Source organism: Oryza brachyantha, chromosome 1 (assembly GCF_000231095.2).
Source record: "Oryza brachyantha chromosome 1, ObraRS2, whole genome shotgun sequence".
Lineage (NCBI taxonomy): Eukaryota > Viridiplantae > Streptophyta > Magnoliopsida > Poales > Poaceae > Oryza > Oryza brachyantha.
The window spans coordinates 29,169,910-29,191,519 of record NC_023163.2 but is presented as its reverse complement, the minus strand read 5'-3'; the positions used below and the strand labels follow the sequence as shown (position 1 = coordinate 29,191,519).

At 41.4% G+C, this 21,610-nt stretch overlaps 2 protein-coding genes across 2 annotated transcripts; both read right to left on the bottom strand.

Moving 5' to 3' along the window:
• Positions 1-663: 663 nt before the first annotated feature.
• On the bottom strand, positions 664-3,056 carry LOC102706625 (dnaJ protein homolog 1-like). Its single transcript, XM_015835055.2, has 3 exons — positions 2,686-3,056; positions 2,217-2,578; positions 664-1,335 (listed from the first exon to the last, which is right to left on the bottom strand). The coding sequence occupies exons 1-3, from the start codon at positions 2,860-2,862 to the stop codon at positions 882-884; spliced, it is 993 nt and encodes a 330-aa protein (XP_015690541.2). The 5' UTR covers positions 2,863-3,056; the 3' UTR covers positions 664-881.
• Positions 3,057-13,339: 10,283 nt separating this feature from the next.
• On the bottom strand, positions 13,340-19,825 carry LOC102713141 (beta-galactosidase 3). Its single transcript, XM_006645037.3, has 19 exons — positions 19,575-19,825; positions 19,379-19,474; positions 19,164-19,276; positions 19,002-19,068; positions 18,818-18,910; positions 18,557-18,700; positions 17,933-18,021; positions 17,699-17,804; positions 17,410-17,497; positions 17,205-17,323; positions 16,768-16,932; positions 16,331-16,515; positions 16,068-16,168; positions 15,675-15,784; positions 15,360-15,467; positions 15,035-15,145; positions 14,738-14,949; positions 14,307-14,643; positions 13,340-13,952 (listed from the first exon to the last, which is right to left on the bottom strand). Exons 1-19 carry the CDS (start codon positions 19,770-19,772, stop codon positions 13,842-13,844), a joined length of 2,553 nt encoding a protein of 850 aa, XP_006645100.2. The 5' UTR covers positions 19,773-19,825; the 3' UTR covers positions 13,340-13,841.
• Between the last annotated feature and the right edge of the window lie 1,785 nt (positions 19,826-21,610).

Below are 21,610 nucleotides of genomic sequence, written 5' to 3'. Positions count from 1 at the left end.
ACACATCTTTTATCAATTGAATCCCCACGGCTTGCCGCCAGGCTAATTGAACAACAACCACTGCGTGCTGCAACAGGGAACGATTTGGTTGTGCTTTCTAATCAAGGAACAACAAGGGCCCAACATCTGCTGGGGAGCCTGCACTGCACCCACCGTTCCAGCTCTTTTCTCTCCTTTGTGATCCAACAACTAGATCATTGCATTCAATTTTTCGCACTTCACTCGAGTATTGATCGATCTATTCATGGCTGTGGTCCATCTCGTCGATTTTTACGGATCGGCCAATGCTTCTCCTGGCCCAAGAAATGGCCCATTGGCAGCTTCATAACGACTGTGATAACCCTGAATCCCTTGGGGATTCAGCAACTGCAGCGCTGTCAACCGGTGCAGCAAAAGCAGGGAAAAAGCACAAAGCAAAGCTGCGGTTCATCAGCCAAGGAAGGGATTAGGCAAAGCTGTTACCGGCACGTCCGTTGTAACTGACGCAAATGATCGACAATTAGGCAAATCATTGTTCCTGCTTTCTGCAAAAGACAAAGGGCCTGGAGAACAGGTGGACACATAGAAGGTGGGGGTGGCATTCGGTACGGCAGTAGAATGATACGAAGCACCGCTTTTTAGATAGTTAAATAAATGAAGTGGGGAGTAATTAATGGGCCATTATGGACAAAACAGAGGTGCGCCAAATCTCATCAAAATAAAACGCAATACAGCTCATCTGGAAAAGCATGTAGTACTATCCACAGAAGAAGACTCGGTTTTCATCATCATATATTATACCTGTATGTACAAGGACGTCTCTCATTATGTACTCACACTGAGTGTTTTTAACACAAGGCTGAGAAATTTTTTTCATACATTTGAACCTTGCATTACAAAACTCAATCCCAGGCACAGCCCTTCAGAATGTCAGCGAGGCCCTCGCGTTGCTCGTCGGTCAGCTGCTTCGGGAAGGCGATCTCGAACTTCACCCTCAGATCGCCCCGTGCTCCTCTCTGGTCAGCGATGGGCATCCCTTCCCCCTTGATGACCTTCTCGTACCCCGGGCAGATGACCTCGTCCTGGAACGAGCAGCTCACCTTCCTGCGGCTGAGGAGCCTGAACGAGAAGGACCAGCCGGTGAGCGCGCTCACCAGTGGCACCTCGGCCTTCAGCACCAGGTCGTTGCCTACCCTCTTGAAGACAGGGTGCTTCTTCTCGGAGATGACGAAGACGGCATCGGCAGGCAGGCACCCTGGCCTCTCGTCCCCCATGCCTTCGAACGTGACCCTGTGCCCTTTCTTCCACCCCGGTTTCACCAGGACCATCTGGCTCACCTCCTTCTTGACGATTGACCTGTCCAAGGTGTAAACCCCAGTGAAGGTGATTAGTCCACTCCATCAACATTCCAAGAGAGGATCCGAGGAGGAAAGGAGCTCGGGAGTCACTGTCACTGAACCTTCCTAGACCACCACCACTGCCCTCAACGTGTAAAAAATGAATTAGGAATACTTCCTAGTTCCTACTAGTATTTGCCCAAAAGGACCACTCTGCTAGATGATTGATCCGAAATTAGTGTATTTAAAGTCCCCCCCCCCCCCCGGCAAACACGTATACGCACAAGTGGCAACGAAGCAGCTTGAGATTTTATCTCCCCAAGACTGGATCCTAATACTAAACCCTGATCAACGCTGTTGTTATTATGCTTTTAAGTTTAGGTAGGATAATCTTGCAAGAATAGGATAGATACCAGGAAGAGAAAAGGCACACACCAAAGGGCACTTGTGTAAAAAGGTTTTCATGCCTATGTTCCAAAGTAAGCTAAATATTCCACTGACAAATGCAGCCTATAAAGCAGTCACCCTCCACTGTAAAAAAGAAGTGCGCCATTGCCTGGAAAAGCAGGAAGTGGTTGTGCTGTTTAACTGTTCATCCAGCGTTTTCCCAAACAAAGCAGAGAATTGGGGAGCACAAAGTGGAATGGATGTCGCCATCAGAACAAATTCTGAATTCTTGCCTACCCTCAAGTTTCTAAGCATCGATCCATTAAAATTGGCATGTAGGTGCGTGAGTGAATCACGTCAGGGTTGTTCCGGTTGCATCGAATTGTAGTTTGTCTTTTAAAATTGAAATGGATGACAAGCGATTGCTCGCCGGAATTCAGGTGAGAGTTCCAATCAATCTTGTTCACGGGGTTAGGTGGTGGAACTGCGTTAGGGAGGAGAAGAGAAGGATACCCGTTCTTGGTGACGACGTCGCGGGTGAACTTGACCTCCTTCTTGCAGCCAAGGCAGAGCTCCTCGAGGGTGCACTCGAGCTTGCGCTCCAGCGGCGGCGCCTTGCGCATGATGGAGCTGGAGAACTCGGCGAACGCGCGCCGCCCGCCGGAGTTTCCGGAGCTGTACACCTTCTTGAACTCCCTCGCCGGCGTCCCGGGCGCCCCAATCCTCGCGCCAAAGTCGTCGCTGCGCGTCCTCGCGATGTGCGCACCTACGCCAACGCCGACGACGCCGACGTCGCACGCCGTGGCCCGCTCGCCCGCCCGGCCGTCGTTGCACACCCCGAATACCGCCCTGTTCTCCTGCTGGTCAAGCAGCGCCTGCGCAAAGAAGCCCGCCCAAACCATCACGACACACACGTCGCGATCCACAGCGCACGCCCGCACGCAGTCATCTGGTTCGCCGGGGGAGCGGCTGGCTGGCTCACCTCGTAGGCCTCGGTGATGGCCTTGAAGCGTGCCTCGGCCTCGGGCTTGGACGACGGCGGGTGTTTGTCGGGGTGCCATTTCTTGACGAGGCTCTTGTACGCCGCCCGGATTTCCTGCGGCGACGTCTCCCTGGGGATGTTGAGGATCCGGTGGTACAGCTCCGGCGGGTTCCCCATTGCGGAGGGAGGCGGCGGCGGCGGATCGGTCGCTCCTGGTCGCGGGAGCAAGACGAGCGGGAGGAGGAGGAGGGAAGGGACGGGAGCGAAACGAGGAGCGGTTGGTTTGTTACGGAGGGAGGTGGTTAAGTGGCAGAGCCGCAGAGGAGAAAAAGCCAGAGTGAGAGCAAGCGAGCTGATGAGTGTGTGAGTGAGAGAGAAGAGTGGCTTTTATGTAGGGGGGGCATTTATTTGAACTGGTGTTTAGAGAGAGAAAAATTGCATGTGGGGTGAATTGGCAGTGGACAGGGACATGACTGGCCACCCTCTACCTCTCTTGCGGAGGACAGAAGAATTTGATGGTTATGTTGCAAGTTAATGTAGACTAATATAAAAGGACAAATTCATGAGTGTGTTTGGTTTGGGGTTTTTTTTTTAGATTATGATTCTTTCATTCTTGCTTCAAGAAAAGTCACAACAATTGTAAAGGTTACTAGTCGAGAGTCTCTATTTAGAACGATTTTACATCTTTTAAAAAAGAGTTTTTTTTTTCATCCATAAGAAGGTACCATGACATACCATTCTTTTTTATGTAAAATTTAATATCGTCTAGTAACTAAGGTACTAAGAGATACCAAATTTTATATAAAAAACAGTGGTACCTCTTGGTACCTCCTTAAGAATGATAAAATTGCTCTTTAAAAATAACTTTTATGTACCAAAATTTACGGTTCAATTTTAGTATCTCGAGTTACCAAATACTCCTACTCTCTTCCTCCCATAATATAAGACGTAAATATCATTGCCTCTAATACCAAGACCAAAAAAAGTTATAAACATCCTAATTTAGATTTATCTAGATACATGTATACATGCATATAATGTGAATGAACATTTTGATGGTGAAGAATGTGCTAGTTAATAGATACTTGCATATACCTATTATATTATGGGATAGAGAAAAAATAGTTATGTCTTATATTATGGGACGAAGTGAGTAATCGAATGGAACAAATTTTATATTAAAAAATATACCTCCGGATACTTGGATGGAAAAATTGATCTTAGATACAAAGATTACACTTCACTTTATTATGTATATGATTGACAAGGAATTGGATAGCCGTGCTTTGGTTACATAATTGAAATACACATAACACGAAACCGGCCTACATTTTTGAGATCCAAATCCACCATTAACTGGTTTAACACACTAACAGTGTATTGATGCACGCACGGCCGACGAGAGCCGCGTTCTGTTTTGCGGCGTCGGTTTTGCGATCAGAGCATAATATAAAAATTATTATAGTCCATATATTAGTTATCTATCTAGGGCATGTACAATAATGAGATAATAGCCGTCTATATACATCCACGTCAGATTAATCATCCTACGTATGTGACACCATTAACTTAAAAAAAACTTGGAAGAGACATCGATTCATCTACTGATTGAGCACGTGTTCTCAAGTTGCATGTAATACTTTTTTGAGAAAAACTTTATGTATGGGTTGCATGCAATAAATATAAAAATAAAAAATAATGTATTAAATATTATAGAGAGTGCTAAGTAAACAACATATTGTACAAGTTATTTGTTTCTTTGTTTATATATAACTTATAGATAACATTTGTATACACTGTTGTATATGCCCTAAGCTGTCCTAATTAATATATGATATCTACTTGTCTCTCTTACATAATTTGTTAGTTCTTATGACCGAGCTGACTATAAGTTTACAATGTGCATCTCTTCTCTCCTTTCATCTTTCTTTTAATTCAGTACGTAGCCGATTTAGGGCATTCCCAACCTATACATAACACTAGATGTAGTTTCCATAAACTCCGCATTATCAAGAAACTAGTACTAGACACAACTCTTCCAATGCAAACACCACTATTCCATACTTCAATTTAATGTTACTTATCTCACATGATATCTTGAATGTTGTGTAGAAACCATGTCTCATGTAAGACATGGTTTCATTCTCTTTATTCATTTATTCACTTGCCACATCATTTTTTATTCTAGATGGTAACTTAATTAATGTTATGGACACCACTAGATGTAGTTTTCATAAACTGTACATCATCAAGAAACTATTACTAGACATATTTTTTTCAATGCAAACACCACTATTTCGCACTTAAATTTAATGCTACTTATCTCACATGATATCTTGGATGTTGTGTAGAAACCATGTCTCATGCAAGACATGTTTTCATTCTCTTTCCTCATTTATTCACTTGTCACATCATCTTTCATACTAGGTGACAACTTATTTAATGTTATGGACACCATCCTAATCATTGGGTTGGGAATACCCTTATAGCCAGATATTATACTTGCTCTAAAGTTCATGATTACGCTAGTATGGTTTTATCTGATGGAGGCCGGTGAATGATTGGGGGAATAAGTACGGCACGGTTAGCAATTATTGTCCGTACCGGCCCAAAAGAAAATGCGATGCTCGTGCATGCTGTGTTTGTGGTGTGTCTCTACTTGCGCCACAGCCGCTTGATCCACCACCATTCAGATCATGAGATCAAGTTGCTCTCCTCGCACTGTGCTGCCTGTCAGCCTATCACGCTGGCTGAGTCACCACAATACTTCGAATGGTATAAAAATACCCCTAAAAACCTGTACACAACCAGACAGATTGATGTATAAAAATATTAGCACGAGCTAGTACTACTGCTACTCGAATGGCTTTAGAAACTGCGAGTGGCACGTACGTTCGTTTCCAGTAGTCAATGGGCACGCGAGAACGCCTTGGATTCTTCCGTTCCGAGCGCGTCGTCACGGCCGTGTGCGCATGTGCGAACGCCTCTTCGCCTTCGCCTTCTCATCGCCACCTGGTCCACTCTCGCTGCAGACGCGACGCCACGTACGACGGCGTCGCGACGGGGTAGGGGAGGGGGGTATACACGTACACGTACCGGTCTTGATCCGGGGAATTGAATAGGCACGTTGTGGTAAGGGTGCCAACAAAGAGATGCCAGCGGTGCGTACGTATTCTGTCGCAGGGTTTGGAGCCAAGGTGCGTGACGAGCTGATGACCAGGCCACTAGCTGCCCCCACTGGATGCCCGTGGTGGCTCTAGTTCTTGTTGTTAGAGCAAGATCAATAGGATATCACTACTAGCTCCGATCTATCTATAGTTAATTTATATTATAGTTATTTATAAAACATCAATACATGGTCTCACATGTCATACACATATTTTGTCTTAGAGTCCGTGTATAGCTGGCTATAAATTAGTAGCTCACCTCTTCTCTTTTATCTCTTTAAAATATGTTTATAGCTGGTTTATAGCCTACTATTATACTGCTCTTATAGTGCTAGTTGTAGTAACTTCGGATCTGGAGTAAATGGAGCAGCTAGCGATGTGATCGATCGATCCATCGATCTCGCGTGGATTAAATTTTTGGAGTTGGTTTGTAAACTTGCAGTAGAAAAAGATATGTGATGCTGCTTCTTCTCGATCGATGGGGGTGAAGTGAGTCCGCGCGATCGACGAACACGTGCAGTACAGTGCAGTAGAGGAAACTGCACGGGGGATCGAGTCGCGATTCGAGGGACACACTATATAATCCGTTATTATTAGCTTCTCGAATCTCGATCGGGCGTGGCTGATCAGGAGGATCGGGACGCGAACCCAAACGCAAACCCCGGCGAATTAAGAAGCGGCCACGAGCATCGTGAGCCCCCCCAGGCCGAATCGTCCGTGCTGCCGGCGCCCGCAGCAAACCAAAAGATGTTTGTCGCACGTACAGTCGTACGCCGCGGTCCGCACGGCCCGTTGGGAACTGACCAACGTGTAAAAATGTTTTATATAAAAGTTATTTAAAAAAATTAAATTAATTTATTTTTAAGTTTGTAAAAGCTAATACTCAATTAATTATGTGCTAATAGTTTTCTTCATTTTACATGCCCCTGATTAGATCGCTGCTGGACACCGTGCGTTGCCCGATCAACCCATCACAGTTTATCATAAGACGTGATAACTGGGTACTGGTTATTTTCTAAAATAGTTCATAAAAACTTTTTTAACATCCTTAAAAATAATTTAAGTTAATAAAAGTTTAGTATCTTGAGATACATTTGTATATCAAGGTAACTGAATTTTACATTAATATCCCAAGAACTTCTCAAGAATGATAAAAAAAGTTCGTTTCATGATGTTCCCGTTATAATATCATACATTTATTTTACCGGTATCACGGTAACGTTTCGTAAAATTTTATAGTTTTCATGATAATATCACTTACCACGATAATCACGATACCACTGGCGAGCGACAACCCCCACCATTCCAAAACGGTAAAAAGGAACCCTACGAATGGGACGGCTCGTCGCGAGGAACAGCAGGTGGGTCGCGCGTCCGCGCGCGTGTAGGTGGGCAAGGTCTAATAGCTTAACTACGGCCGAGAGCCCGAGACGAGGAGGGGATCACCAGGGCAAAGCCCGCAGATGGGGGCTCGGCCGTGCATCCGCTCCGTGTCGCGATCATATCTTTGCATGTCACACGTACTCACGTCAGTCTTGGCGCCGCTAGTTTTTGGCTCGGTTCCGGTTAGTTCGGTGGGCTAGCTAGCCTCGTTTCTCATGGTTAGGTTGGACTGTTTGTTCTTCGCTTCTATTCGGATCGCGGTTAGTTCCCGGCCAGGAGCGCAATTGGACATGTGGCATCGAAAGCAAACCCCGATCCGTAACTCGTGGAAGCTAACGGGTCAACCGGACGTAGTAAACGACCCCGGTTAATTACACTCCTTTCACCCTCCCGATCTACCTGCCAAGAAATCCTTGCATGAGACTATGCATAATGCATGTTAATATGTTATACGTACATGGATCGAGCAAGGACAAGGAGAGTAGGAGGCTCACTCCAGTAGTCCAGTGAGGCAGTGATAAATCGACTAATCTAGGAGCAGTCACGTGAAGGTCCAAGCAGCTAGAACATTGCTTGCAGTTGGGGGGTCACTTTTGGCCGACAATCCTGCCGAATTATGACCATATTAGTACCCCCAACAATTCAATGCGACGCATTCCTCGGAAAATAAGCAGTTAAAAAAATCCCGTGGAATCTTTGAACACATATATATAGAACATCAGTTTGGAAGAAATTTACAAGACGGACCTTTTGAGCCTAATTAGTGTATAATTAGCCATAACTATTACACTAATTACGTGTGCTAATGATGGATTAATTAGCTCGTAGTTTTCTGATACCTTATATAATCAGCCATCGAAATAGTCTTTCGACGTCCGATATGACACCAAAAAAAAATCGCGAACTAAACTAGCCCTAAATCATTGGCCCAGGCTTCACCGGGCAAAGCAGGCGTCCACACCGAGCCTACAGAAAAGCAAAGCAGGTCATACCAGAAAGACTATTCGGCAAATTCGGCAAAGGTAGGAGTAGTAGCGACGCTGCAACATGGGTGTCTCTGTGGGTGAGCGAAACATGAAAGGTGAACTGGTTTGACCCTCATGGCAAGTCCAAATCAAATCACCATTAATTCGTGATCTGGACACTCAAACGGATGTTAGTTACAGAAGAGGGGAGTTGTGGGGGGGGGGGGGGTGAAAATTGTGTAGACGCCAGTGGAAAAGAAGATACGAATCGTTGAGCTATATCAGCAGCGAGCGTGCGATCATGTGGAGTGTATCTTTGTTAGTTGCGATGGGATCAGCATTTCAATCCTATTTCACTCGAAGAAAAACTGGGAGTAAAGTCGAGACAACAACATGGGATCCAATGATTTATTGAAGCCAAAAGAATCCAATGATCTGGTCATTTTCTCTTTAGTAAGTTCGCTTCGCCTTGTTAACACTGGTCAGTATCCGAATATGTATTTCCAAAGAGGGCAGGTCTCTTTCAAGCTAGGACAAACACAGGATCAGACTGAAACAATCCTGTTTGAGGATCAGATATACACATGGAGTTCAAATAAATCAACAGTTTTTTCTCACTTTTTTGACAACAAAACGTCAGGAAAATTCATTTTCTTCTCTCTCTTGAACTATTTCAATAGATCACTTAATCCCCATAGACTATGTAAAATAGTTCAATTTACTCCCTAATAACATATTTCCTTTTTGTTTTGCTTTATATAAGCTGTATTTAAGCTGCAATTTTGTAAGGCCATAATGGCACAACTTCAAAGTTTAAAAATATTTCAATTTTTTAATGACTGCTTGCTTGAAATTTAAAATCTTGATGTTTAAATCACTTTTAGGTACTTTCAACCTATGTAAACAACGATAGAAAACTCTTAATAAATGCTGAGACAGGTTTAACATGTTTATCACGAACGTACCAGATTTTAGTGCAAAATATGACCTATATAGGGAGAGACAAATAAATATAAATACCAGTGATACCACTAGGGCCGCGTTCAATGCTCCCATGTAAGTTAACTTACCCTCTCGTTTTTCACGCACACGCTTTCCAAACTGCTAAATGGTATATTTTTTGCAAAAAATTCTATAAGAAAGTTATTTTAAAAAATCTTATTAATCTATTTTCTATTTTTTAAATAATTAATAATTAATTAATCATATACTAATCTATTACTATGTTTTCTGCGCCAGGTAAATTAACTTACCCACCCTCACAACGAACGCGGCCTAGGGATTAAACTGAATTGTTTTCAACAGTTTGGAGGGTGCAAAATAAGTTGAAAATAGTTTACTGGGCTCCGGTGAAATAGTTTAACGGAGTAAAATGGAATTCGCATCTAGTATGTTTATCTTTCCCCTAAAAATGAATGGTTCAAATAGGTTTCCAAATATTTTGAAACAACACAAATTTATTGATTGGGGAAACTGATCAAACATGAGGGAAATGACAATGAAATTTCCAGTTCTCAAACAAGGAGTAGATGAATATATTTTAAAAAGCAACATTTTAGATATGTTTAATTTGAACATTTGATACCTTCATTTTTCAGAATATTTATGTGAACATTTTCTTTCTTTTTGTTGAGAAACTTCGATGGTACATTGTCAGCCATGGAAAGGTATATATGCTATGATATTTTAAATTACCAAGAACTTACCAAAAATGCTAAAGCTTTGGCTATTGGCTAGACAGGGGACCCCCAAATTTACAAATTTATTGAAAAAAAAGTTGACAATATGTTAATATATGTTTCGTTTATCAAATCATTGGCCTGTATATTACAAATTCTTGGAGCCTATCTAGGTAGATAGTAGTATTATTCATCTCCTTTGGCCTTGCCTTTTCCTGATAGAAAATTAAGATATGTCTCCCTAGCTGATAATGACTTCGATCTTGTCATTTTCCTTCCTACTGGAAGCTGTATAATAGTAAAGGTTGCTTAGAATAGTGTCACTTGATGATGATATTGTAGGTCGGACTCGAAGCCAGGAGGGCAGCATGATTAGATTCTTCTTTACGTCATCTCTTCAAACTATTAGGATTAGAGCAATGTGATGACAGTTTGGCAAGCGCAGTGCTGGCGTCCAAATCACAGATGATTCATCAGCACTAAGGTAAACCGAGCAATGAACTATTTATTCGAATAATTTTCTCTCTTTCTTTTTCTTGACGTGGTTTTCCTTCATGTCTTTGTTGGTACATGTGAAACGACCTGATGCAACATCAGTATACGACATCATAGTTAACAGTGGTGTCTCCCACTTAAGTGTCGGCAGATTGGGGAAAGATATATCTAGCTAGATTCTCGAAATTATACAGAAGCAGAACCATTTTTTCTTTTGTTCAAATATTGCAAAATTCCACCAGATGATCTTTATAAAAGGAGGTTCTGATTGATATGTGTGATATCAGTTGATTGGAATTTTGAACAAGTGACATAAACAAGAAACTTCTGCCCACCAATTTGCAAGGATGTGATTGCTGAAGTTGCCAATCTTCTTGCTATCAACCTTCAGATGTGAGTCTTGTTTTAAAAGATTGCACAAATCATTCATGTCCAGGCCCCTGCATATCTACACCGAATCATGCAATGCCCACTGCTATTAAAATACTGGTACAACACGCCTGCACATTTATTTTTCCACTTATACTTATATTTATAGAGTTTTACTCTCATCCTTCCTCTTGTACCTCGAGGTACCGGTATCTCGAGGTACCAAATCGTTTCTCACCATTAAATCTAGCTAAGTAAGATGTACACTGTTGGATCTAAAGATTAGAAACGATTTGGTACCGCGAGGTACCGGTACCTCGAGATATAAAAGAAAAGATAGAAGTAAAACTCATATTTATAAGTTAAAATTTAAATTCAACATTAAATTTAGAGTTGATTTTAGGTTTTTTTCATCTTAATTTATTTTTTAACATTTACTTTTAGATCGCTATTAATACATACATACATATATATATATATATATAAAAGTCTTATCCATAAATTATTTTTTGTTTGTAAATATGTTGTCTGATTTATTTTTTGCTGAATAAGTGAAACAATAACCCCTTCGTTTGCAATATATCCTAATATTGCCCCGAGCGGAGAAATGGTTGGGCCTGCCTTACTTTCTTTCCTGGTGTTCCAATACGCTAGTACAGTCCTAGTATACAATGCACACTTGCTATGCATTTGGTCATATAAGTCACAATAATGATTAATGTTTGAAATTAAGAAATGGATAAACAGGTGAACAGCCTGGTGGCCAATCTTAGCAAAAATATATTAGGGCCACCTATTAATCAATCGCTTGAAAAAAAAACTAAATTCATCGATCGATTTTGTGAGATGACATATTGAAATCGAACGGTAACAAATGGAACCAAACAAATTAGCATGCGGGCAACAAGAATGGATCTTCAAACAAATCTATGGACAACAAAAGTTCTATTGACAGATTAAAAAATTTCAAGTGATTGACAAATAGCAAACCTGAAATATATTACTCTCTCCGTTTCATATTATAAGACTTTTTGGATTTACCTAGATTCATCCACATATCCATGTATATATAGTTCGTATATGTGTCTAGATTCATTAGCATATGTATGAATCTAGGTAAAGTCAGGAAGTCTTATAATATAAAAAAAAGGTAATAGTTAGCTACTCTTCGTAAATACATTTTTTAAGGCTTACCTTACAAGGCTCTAAATACAGACAATCTAATGCGACAATCATGTTGGATTGTTGGGCAAAAGAAATGCGGCTTCTCCTAATTGATTCAATTTATAAAGCGTTGGATTTTTCATAAAAAAACAAACTATATATCTGTAAATAAAAAATAACTTACAAAAAAAAATTTTATATACGTGTTTTTAGTGTTCTAAAAATAAAAGCTAGGAAATAAACTACGGTAAAGAAACCCCAAAATTAACTCTAAATTTAAAGTTAAAAATTAAATTTTGGTTTATAAGCACACGCAGAAGCGAAAAGACGAGGGTGAAATAATCCTAAATTCTCAACAAGATGGTTATTCTATTTACTGACAGTCTGAAACTTGTTGTTTATCGAATACTTTTGGACTTGAGCAATTTTACCATTCTTCAAGAATGTACCATAGGTACTACTGTTCTATATGTAAAATTTGATATCTCTCAGTACCTTAGATACTAGAAGGTACCAAATTTTACGTAGAAAACATTGTTACCTCATGTACCTCCTTAAGGATGGAAAAAAATGCTCTTTAAACTTATACACATGAATACATAATACATTTCTGTCTTTCTGAGTGAATATAAAGTATTGCCAGAGTAAGAGATATGATTCTGTCCGCTGAGATCATGAGATGTCGCCTATGATTACTCAAACGAGTCAACGATGGAAAACCAAGAGAGCAATGGGTTTAAATACGATCTGCTTTCTCAAATATTTGTATCTTTTTAGCCAGAAGTTTTTGTCACAACTCACAAATGATTGATTCCCAAAGGCATACTTTTCTAAAGGGCACTGTACACAACCATACACGCTTCATAATGTCATTGTATGTACAGAATATTTTGAGTGTATTTTCGTTACGTTTACCAAAGATATATAACGCGTCCCTATCCATGATAAGAACCACACTTCGCATAGGATTCCAACCCAATAACCCAAACCTCGAGTCTATTTTTCTCCAGGAGACCAAATATTATGGTTGCTGAGTGCCCGCCGGTGCACCGTATAGGGAGTCTCAAGCGTCTCAGACCTACTGGGCTTTCCAAAATTGACACCAACCTCAAACCTAACATCCAAATATTGTTCCCGACAACCTCTTGACAAACTCTTGCCTCTGTTCAAATTTCTGACTCTATTGATGAAATTCAATAAAAATTGAGATTCCCTATTCTCCATCAGTCAAAGGGCCCGGCTCCTTAATCCATGTCTAATCAAAAGATTTAATATACATTCTGTACAGCATGGAACAGAATGCAGATCTTTGGTCTTATCCAGAAACTACGGCAAACGGAGCCATCGGCTAGAGGTTTCTTGCACACTGTGATCTTGGACTCTTTAGTAGGATCACAGTATCACATAGTGAACAGCTTATTTTTGTCTCCCCAATCATAACGAAAGATGAACCACCATGTTGACTGCTTCCTCAGCCAGGCCATACATTCATTCATGAGCTAATCAGAAAGATAACGACGCGACACAACATGAAGAGAGCAAACCGAGAACTTCACCTAGTGCGATCTGGTGTCTGCTATATCAGTTTCAACAAATAATATCCCATTTCTTTTGGGCTCATAATGGTTCTGACTCATAGTTCATAGCAAACCTGACATGCATGCAATGCAATTGATTCATTTGCTTGGGTGGATGGTTAGCATCCACAATGGTTACCCATCAAGGGTACCTGGGCATGTTGTTGAGCAAGAAAATTCAAATAAGCAAGTGCTAATATCATGCTCACAAGTCACAACAGGTAGTAATCTAAATCTAGGTAGAATTTCACTTCCAGATTGTTGTAGCATGCTACTGTCCCAGGCACTATAAGCTTGAAGTTGATGAGCAAATCTGTAGCTATGAATCTCTTAGCTGAGTCAAAAATCTTTGACTCCTTAAGAGCAGTCTGCCTCAATTGCAAGTGTTTTGGTGATCCCAGGGCACAGATCTTCTCCAAATCCCTTGTCTGACAAGGAGACTGTACAGCCGTTCAATTTCAGACAAGCCTGCCAAGAATAAAGTGAAGAACTGCTCAGCACAATTATAAAGTCTTGATGGCCAGTAATATCTAGATCTCCATATAACTTTTACTGGACAACTCATATGTAACTCATGGCTCCTTTGAAATGGAAAGGTTACCCTCCCAGTTGCCCAACCCAGTGTCTCCTTGTATGGAACTGTAAAACATAATATAATTCTAGTTGCTCTATATCTACAAGTCAAAACTGACAGGCAACAAATTCCAAGACTAAATTTCATGTGCCTTGATCCAAATCCACATGCATCAACACGTATCAGAAAGTCAGAATCAAAGACTCTCAAGTTCTGAGATAGATGTGCATTTTTGTGCCAAATATTACCTTCTCAACAACAGATAGAGAGTTTGGATGGTGGCAGCTTCCTTGTTGGTAGGACCTGCAGGTTCCACTGGGGTTTCCAAAACTCGCAAACTTAACAGAAGAGATATTTTTACCCTTGGGGCAAGTTAGCTGTACTTTTGCTGAGTCTCTACTATCGTTTGGGGTACTTTTATCCCAGGATTCCAAGTCTATGGAAGGGTAGTGCTCTGACACAAAGGAGCACACACTTGACACAGTTCTTCTTGAGAATGTTATCTTTGTAGGATCCCCTCCCTTTTCTTCAAAAATCACAAGGGTGTTTCCAGATGTGCGAAACCATGACCGTGGGACATGGTACCTTGACCAAAAGTAAAACAGAAATGTGAAATGTGAGAGAAGTATGAAAACAGTAGTATCATCAGCTCTGCCAGCTGCCAAATATTATTTCATACCATCTTTGAGTTGGCTGCCCACATCCTGTTCTGCACTTGTTAGGAGAAAATGTTCCTCTATAGTTGCAGCTGGAAGTGCATCTGTCACTGACAGGACTTATCCTCGGCCAATACCTCCCTATGGCATTTCCATTCAACCAAGCCAGGCCTTTCCCCATAGACTGCATATCTAACCCAACTGGGTCATCTCCTTGGGGAACATCAACATTTACCTAGAAGTATGTTGCATTAGTAGTTTACTACAAGTAGTACAATGAGAAAAACACATCTGGAAAATATAAAATCGAAGAAGGCTACCTTGTACCATGTCAAAGGTTGATTTTTTGGTGGTTCAGACTGTGGCTTCCACCTTACATTTTTTCCCTGATCAGGCTTGAACAAATTATAGTGTTCCCCTTCCAATCCAATCTACCAAGAAATACATAAATGTCACATAAACATTTCACCGCAGTTACCCCAAATTCTGGTTATATCATAATAGAAAGAAAACCCAGGTTTATCGAAAGAGAGGGAAAAATTCTAGGAAGCCATGGCTTTACAGGAATAGTCAAATACTATTTTCCCATCAATTGAGTTCACTGCACAAATCTCTAAACAAAATCAATAATCCTGATGGCCGTACCTTGTATGCCCAATTATTTGAAGACAAATTGACGATTCCATTTCCCATTCCTGATATTTTCACACTTGTAATGCCCGCTCCTACCCATTCATACAAGGGTCCTGCATTCTTAAAAGGCACAAAAAAATTCATTAATCAGATGTTGCGAGCATTTCTAGCTTGATGCTAAAAAGAAACAGGCTTAGCAAGTTAACAGGTTACAGTTTTTCTCCTTTAGCTAGAAGTGGGTACAACTGACATGCCACAAATAGCAATTAGCATGTAAATAATAGGAGTATATCACAAGTTTAGTCATATCTAAAAGTAGGCACTTACTTGCAAACCAACAGTCATACTCAATAAGGAAAGTTCATTCTTCCCAGCCCTCAAATTGATAGCCATTTCCACAGTGAAATTTGAATTTGAGCCGTTACCATATGCATTACCTAAGAAAGAAATATAGCAAGAGGTAATGGGTTACCATAGGCATTTCCATGCTGAAACAATTGAAGGGAAATGAAAAAGTATAGATACAAAGAAAGTGCTGCTGAAGATATACAGTTATCTTTTGAGAGGTGAATTATATTGGTACAACAAACCCTTCTTTTAAGGAATATATTTTGACTATATTGATATAATTGGACATTCAGAAGACTCAGCTGCACTGAAAATGGTATTACATGGTAATTTGATGGTTGTCTCTCAGCAAAGCAAGGGTTTTTAACAGACCTATAAATTCATTGTTCAGGAAAGCCTGAACAGCATGGCCTTTGGAATCAATATGAAGAACATGGTTGCCACCAACCAAATGGCTTCCATCTACGCCAAAACTGCATATCCCATAAAGAACAGATATCACATAATGAACTGAAACTGCATAGTCAAATAAACTTTTAATATGGACAATGCAGAGATCTCTATTCTTTGGTTGGTACATGCAAATCTATTTGCAAGACAATAAGCATACATTAAACAGAATGCAGTATACCAACCTTGTTGTGTACCATAGGTAGTCAGTAGTGTCTTTTGTTGTATTAATATGGTCTACCAATCCATTTTGGACAAAGTCACTTTTACCCCAAATCCCAATTTTCTCTCTGAAAATGCTCCATCCATCAAGTTTTGATACATGCAAATTTGCTGGCATCATATCCATCATCATAGTTTGAGATCGCACCTAAAGGTGAAGAGCCAAAAGTTACAATTATTTGGGGAAAAAGTACTCCATGGAATATGGTGCTTCATACATAATTCGTACTAAGCATAAAATATTATGGTATTTGACACATAGTTTGCTCCATTTTAATTCTTTTGCTATTACCTGTTCCATTTGTTGACACAGGTCTATTTTACAAGGCTCTAAATAACATTGCTTTTGCAAAAACATGTGTTGTAATTCTGAAAACCATTAACATAGAACATCAAATACCTTTGCAGTATTGAACACCACATTCTTGCAGTCAGGAAGGATGCTAACTGACCAAGAAGGAAGATCATACGACCGGCTCTGGAAAGTGACAACTTTGTCCTTCTCTGAATCAACGTTAGACAAGAATGCAACACATCCTCCTGAGTGATCAGTGTAAACATCAGCCTGCAAGCAAACATTGACATTATCAATTCCATAAGTTCATAATAATTCAAAAAGGTGGATAGTTATGCACGGTAAAACACTGATCCATTACAGTACGATGAAAATAATTAGATAAGTTCATAATAATAGAATAAAGCAGCATTTGAATATATAATGCTCATCACAACAAATACAGGTTGAAGTTACTATCCTTTAAGAAGTTTTATGCAGTTTTTTATATATTATTATTGAAACTACAAAGTTAGGTCAAAGACTATAACAACAAAGCTTACCTCTTGTTGAGGCCCCAGGGAAAGAAATGATGAATTGCCATACAGCAGGGTATTCTCGCACAATTTGATAGATTTGTGAAGGTCCCTTAGATGTGCCCATTTCGGAAGTCTCCTAAGGCCTGTACTTCGGATCAACAAATACTAGTAAGATCTCTTTAGGATTAATAGTTCTTGATGGAATTTGTAAAAGCAAAAAAAGCCAAACCATATTCATCGATTGGTGCATCATAGTCATAGCTAGTTGTAATGAACGGCCCGCCAGTAGTGCGACCAAAGTTTGTTCCACCATGGTACTTCAAAAGGATAAAGAAAACCTGATTAACTTTCAGAAATGGCATTTCACTAGTTTTTCATACTGACAGCGTATTCATATGACTCAAAATGTGTCCTTAAGCATGAATTAGACTGTAAAATCCTTAGTAGTGCAATCAACAAAAAATAAATGTCAGTGTGCCTTTGCTAAGTTAGAATATAACTCGTGCAAAGGCAAATACCACATAGTAATTCTGAACGGTGCCACCTTTTCCAAAAAAACGTGCAACAGCAAATGCAACATCTTCAGGGGGTCTGTGGGGATTGCTTTCACCAAAGGTCTGGAACCTAAATTCAGTTAGGAAGGAACAAGTAGTAAATCATTTAACTTCCCTTTTAAAAAACTACAAAATCAACTCCATATTGTGCAGTAAAGAAACATAAGTACTAAATATAGTTTGTTTCTACTCCGTTACCATCCTGGCCAATTTTCTGTCCAAATTTTTGGCTTGGTTGGCGAATTTGGCTTGAATTGATCGCAGTAGAATGAATTGCAAGTGTTTATCTGCAAAAGTAAATTTGAAGGCGAGTGAAACTTGGGTCCTGTTTGCTTGGCTTTCTTCTAAAAGCCAGGTTATTATGAAATATAATGATCTTACTTCTAAAAAGAATGTGTGAGTGAAACTGCAAAAGAACAGTTACTGAATCTACTAAAAACTCTATTTACATCAACATCAATCACACAGATATGCCAATGTGCTACGAACCACATAATTATGTGAAGAATAGTTGCAGAAGCTAATACTTGTAGGCAGTCATGATAGTTATAGCAGTTCCATATCACCAATTGTGAGCTTATAATTTCAAGTGCCACAAATTATCTTCTGTTCACCATTTAGTTTTTTCCGTCATTGTGATGCCCCAAAATTTGAAATTTGAAAGAATTTTATGACACACTCTCACTGACAAAATATAGCAAATGTATTAGCTTCTAAAAGAATTTTATACCATACACTGAAATTTGAATGCCAGTATATTTCAAGAAGCATTCATGTTGCATCAAGCAAAATGTGTTGAGTGTCAGAAACTCAGAAACTAACCACTGGATCAGGGGCATCATACTGTTCACACATGATCCAAGGGACACCAGTATTCTGAGCCAGAGCCATGTTAGCTGCCCACATTACATATGGCTTGGCACCAGCTCCGTACGTTTGTTCCATACCTCCATACTCATTTTCAACCTGCAAAGCACCAATTCTACCGTCAATTGTGAGGTAAACATATCTCAAAGTTGGTCAAAACAGATTGATGTTTCGGTGTCCCAAGTAGGATAGTATAAGTATAACAAGTATTCAGACCTGAGCTAGGATTATGTGCCCACCCTGCGAGGCGAAGAACTGCTCTTTCTTCATCATATTCACGATGTACGTCGTGAATCTCTTCATGTGAGACTACATCACAAAAATTGTAGCTAGAATCGTCAGCAACCTTACAAAATTCCCCCACATACATCGCCATAAAATTCACAAGCTCCTGCTGCACCTTGAATGGTTCGTTGTTCGTCCGGAACACCGTCCCAGGCACGTAATGAAGCCACACTGGCACGCCCCTGTACATCCGCACACATAAACCCATCAACCCAGAGATATCGAATCACCGTAATTCTGTACAGCTACAACCAATCAGCGGAACAAAGAGGCAGACCCGAAGGTCCATTCGGCGGCAACGAACGGCCCAATGCGCAGGATCATGTACAGCCCAGCGTCCTTAACGATCCTCGCGAAGCGCACCAAATCGAAACGCTCCTCGAAGTAGTACTGCAACGCATTCACCAATCGCACACAAAACAACACTAAATTTATTACGGATCGAACAAGCTAAATGCATCACGATTTTTTTTTTTTAGTTTCGCCCCAGACCTGACCGGGGGCGGGTTCGTGACCGTTCCAGAACACGTAGGTCTCGACGCAGTCCGCGCCGCCGTCCTTGGCCTCGGCCACCAGCTTGGGCCACATCTGCGAGCACGAGCAGCAAGGTTACCGCGGTAGTACTAGTACCACCCGCAATGCGTGCCCATCGCACGCGCTTGCGCGCGGTGGGGGACAGCAGCCGTACCTCTGGGACGCTGCGGGGGTAGTGGATGGAGGTGGAGATGAGGAGGCGGCGGCGGCCGGAGATGATGAGGGAGCGCTGGTCGTACGTGACGCTGGAGTTGGCGCCCGCGGCGGCGGCGGTGGTGGCGAGCAACGGCAGCAGCAAGAGCAGCAGCATCCGAAAGGAGGAGGAGGCAGCGGCGCCCGCCATGGCCGCCATCGAGGTGGTCGATACAATGTACTCCTGCTGCACGAGTACGACACGGCGGTGGTGGTGGTATTAAATAGCACGCCGCTCCGGGGAGCGGAGAGCAGGGCGGACCGGCGGAGGGCTGCGCTCGGAACTATTGCATGGGAGGGAAGGAGCGGATTGGATGCGGCACCCTCTCGGTGTGCCGTGCCGTGCCCACAGCTCGTCGCGGCGCGCCTTGTCCGCGACGCCGACTCGCTCCGCGGTTCCCGTTTCCCTCCCGCCGTTCCGCGGAAGCAAAAGCAAAAAAAACGCATCCGCGCGCGTCGGGGGGCGCAACCGCGCAGCGACGCAGCAGCTGGGTTGTGGCACAGCCGGCGCGAGGACGGTGCGTGCGTGCGTGCGTTGCGGCTGGGCCGTATGTGGCGGGCGTGGCCGATGGGTTCGGGGGGATACAGGCGGCCAAAGGGGGTGGTGGGCGCTGTGCTGTGCGCAGCGGATCGAGGATGCGACGCGGGGGACGAGGGGAAGGAAAACGGGAGCCGCGGAGCGAGTCGGTGGTCGCGGACTCAGCGGTCGCATGTGACCTCGGTCGGGCCTCGGGTGACGACGAGAACGACCGGACCATGCTCCGGCCGGGCCCACTGATTCGGCGGTGGACACTATTCCGTCTCCTGGACGAGTGCCACGGTTTCGTGACAACCCCCGTGTTGTGCACCCTACGGGAGTTGAAAATAAAAGAATTGAAGTGTGTTAGATTAAGAGTTAAGCTCTACTATGCTCCAAAATTAATATATTAAATTATGTTGCCATGTCATTATTTCGAGTGAAGAGAAAAGTTGGTTTCTTTGTGAGAAAACCAATTTTAAGTTTTTTCTTCTCTTTCTTCATTAATTATGTTACCATCTCATTATTTCACTTAAATGAAAAGCTATTTAATAAAAATAGAAACAGCCATTAATGAAACACACACCACACACGCCGTTCTCTTTCCCGAGTCCCCCCCAAAACCCCCACTTATTCTTCAGGCACTAAGGCCGTGTTTGTCTGCACGCATAAGTTAACTAACCTTCATCGTTTTTCATGTGTATGTTTTTCAAACTACTAAACGGAGTACTTTTTTAAAAATCTTCTATATAAAAGTTGTTTTAAAAAGTCATATTAATCTATTTTATATTTTTTAATAATTAATAACTTATTAATTATGTACTAATATACTACTACATTTTTCGCACCGGATAAGTTAGGGGCTGTTTGGATCAGAAAATTTTTTTGTCCCTTGTCACATCGGATATTTGGACAAATATAGAACGATAACAAAACTAATTGTATAAATAAAGTCTATTTCATTAGACAAATTTTTTAAGCCTAATTAATCCATAATTAGTAAATGTTTACTATGGCATCACATTCGCTAATCATGGACTAATTAGGCTCAATAAATTCGTCTTGCGAAATAGTTCAGAGCATGAGACGAGTTTCATTAATAGTCTATATTTAATACTTTTAATTAGTGTTCAAACATTTGATGCGACAGGGACTTAAAAAAAGTAGGAGGGATCCAAACACCCCCTTAACTTAGGCCGGACTCAATAAGAGTTTTACGGGCAATAAATATGGTGTTATGCAGATATTTTTTATGATGTGGCAAAATATTAATGAAGAGACAGATGAAATGAGTTTCATAGAGATAAAATCTTCTATGCACTGTTAGGGTGACAGTTTGTGTCTTGCATGTAACCTAGCAAACAACAATAGATAAAACTATACATTGAGAGAGGGGTATTTTATCCTAGTTTCAAACTTTCTTAATTACATATCGCTCTAGACAATCAAACTCAATCACCACTGTAGCCGAACGCGGCCCA

Coding starts and splice junctions, on each gene's coding strand:
- LOC102713141 (XM_006645037.3), bottom strand. CDS start 19,772: ATGGCGGCCATGGCGGGCGCCGCTGCCTCCTCCTCCTTTCGGATGCTG. Junction 16,169..16,330: donor TACCTATGGTACACAACAAG/GTTGGTATACTG, acceptor TGGGATATGCAG/TTTTGGCGTAGATGGAAGCC. Junction 15,785..16,067: donor CCTGAACAATGAATTTATAG/GTCTGTTAAAAA, acceptor TTTCTTTCTTAG/GTAATGCATATGGTAACGGC.
- LOC102706625 (XM_015835055.2), bottom strand. CDS start 2,862: ATGGGGAACCCGCCGGAGCTGTACCACCGGATCCTCAACATCCCCAGG. Junction 2,579..2,685: donor CCATCACCGAGGCCTACGAG/GTGAGCCAGCCA, acceptor TTCTTTGCGCAG/GCGCTGCTTGACCAGCAGGA. Junction 1,336..2,216: donor GACGTCGTCACCAAGAACGG/GTATCCTTCTCT, acceptor CACCTTGGACAG/GTCAATCGTCAAGAAGGAGG.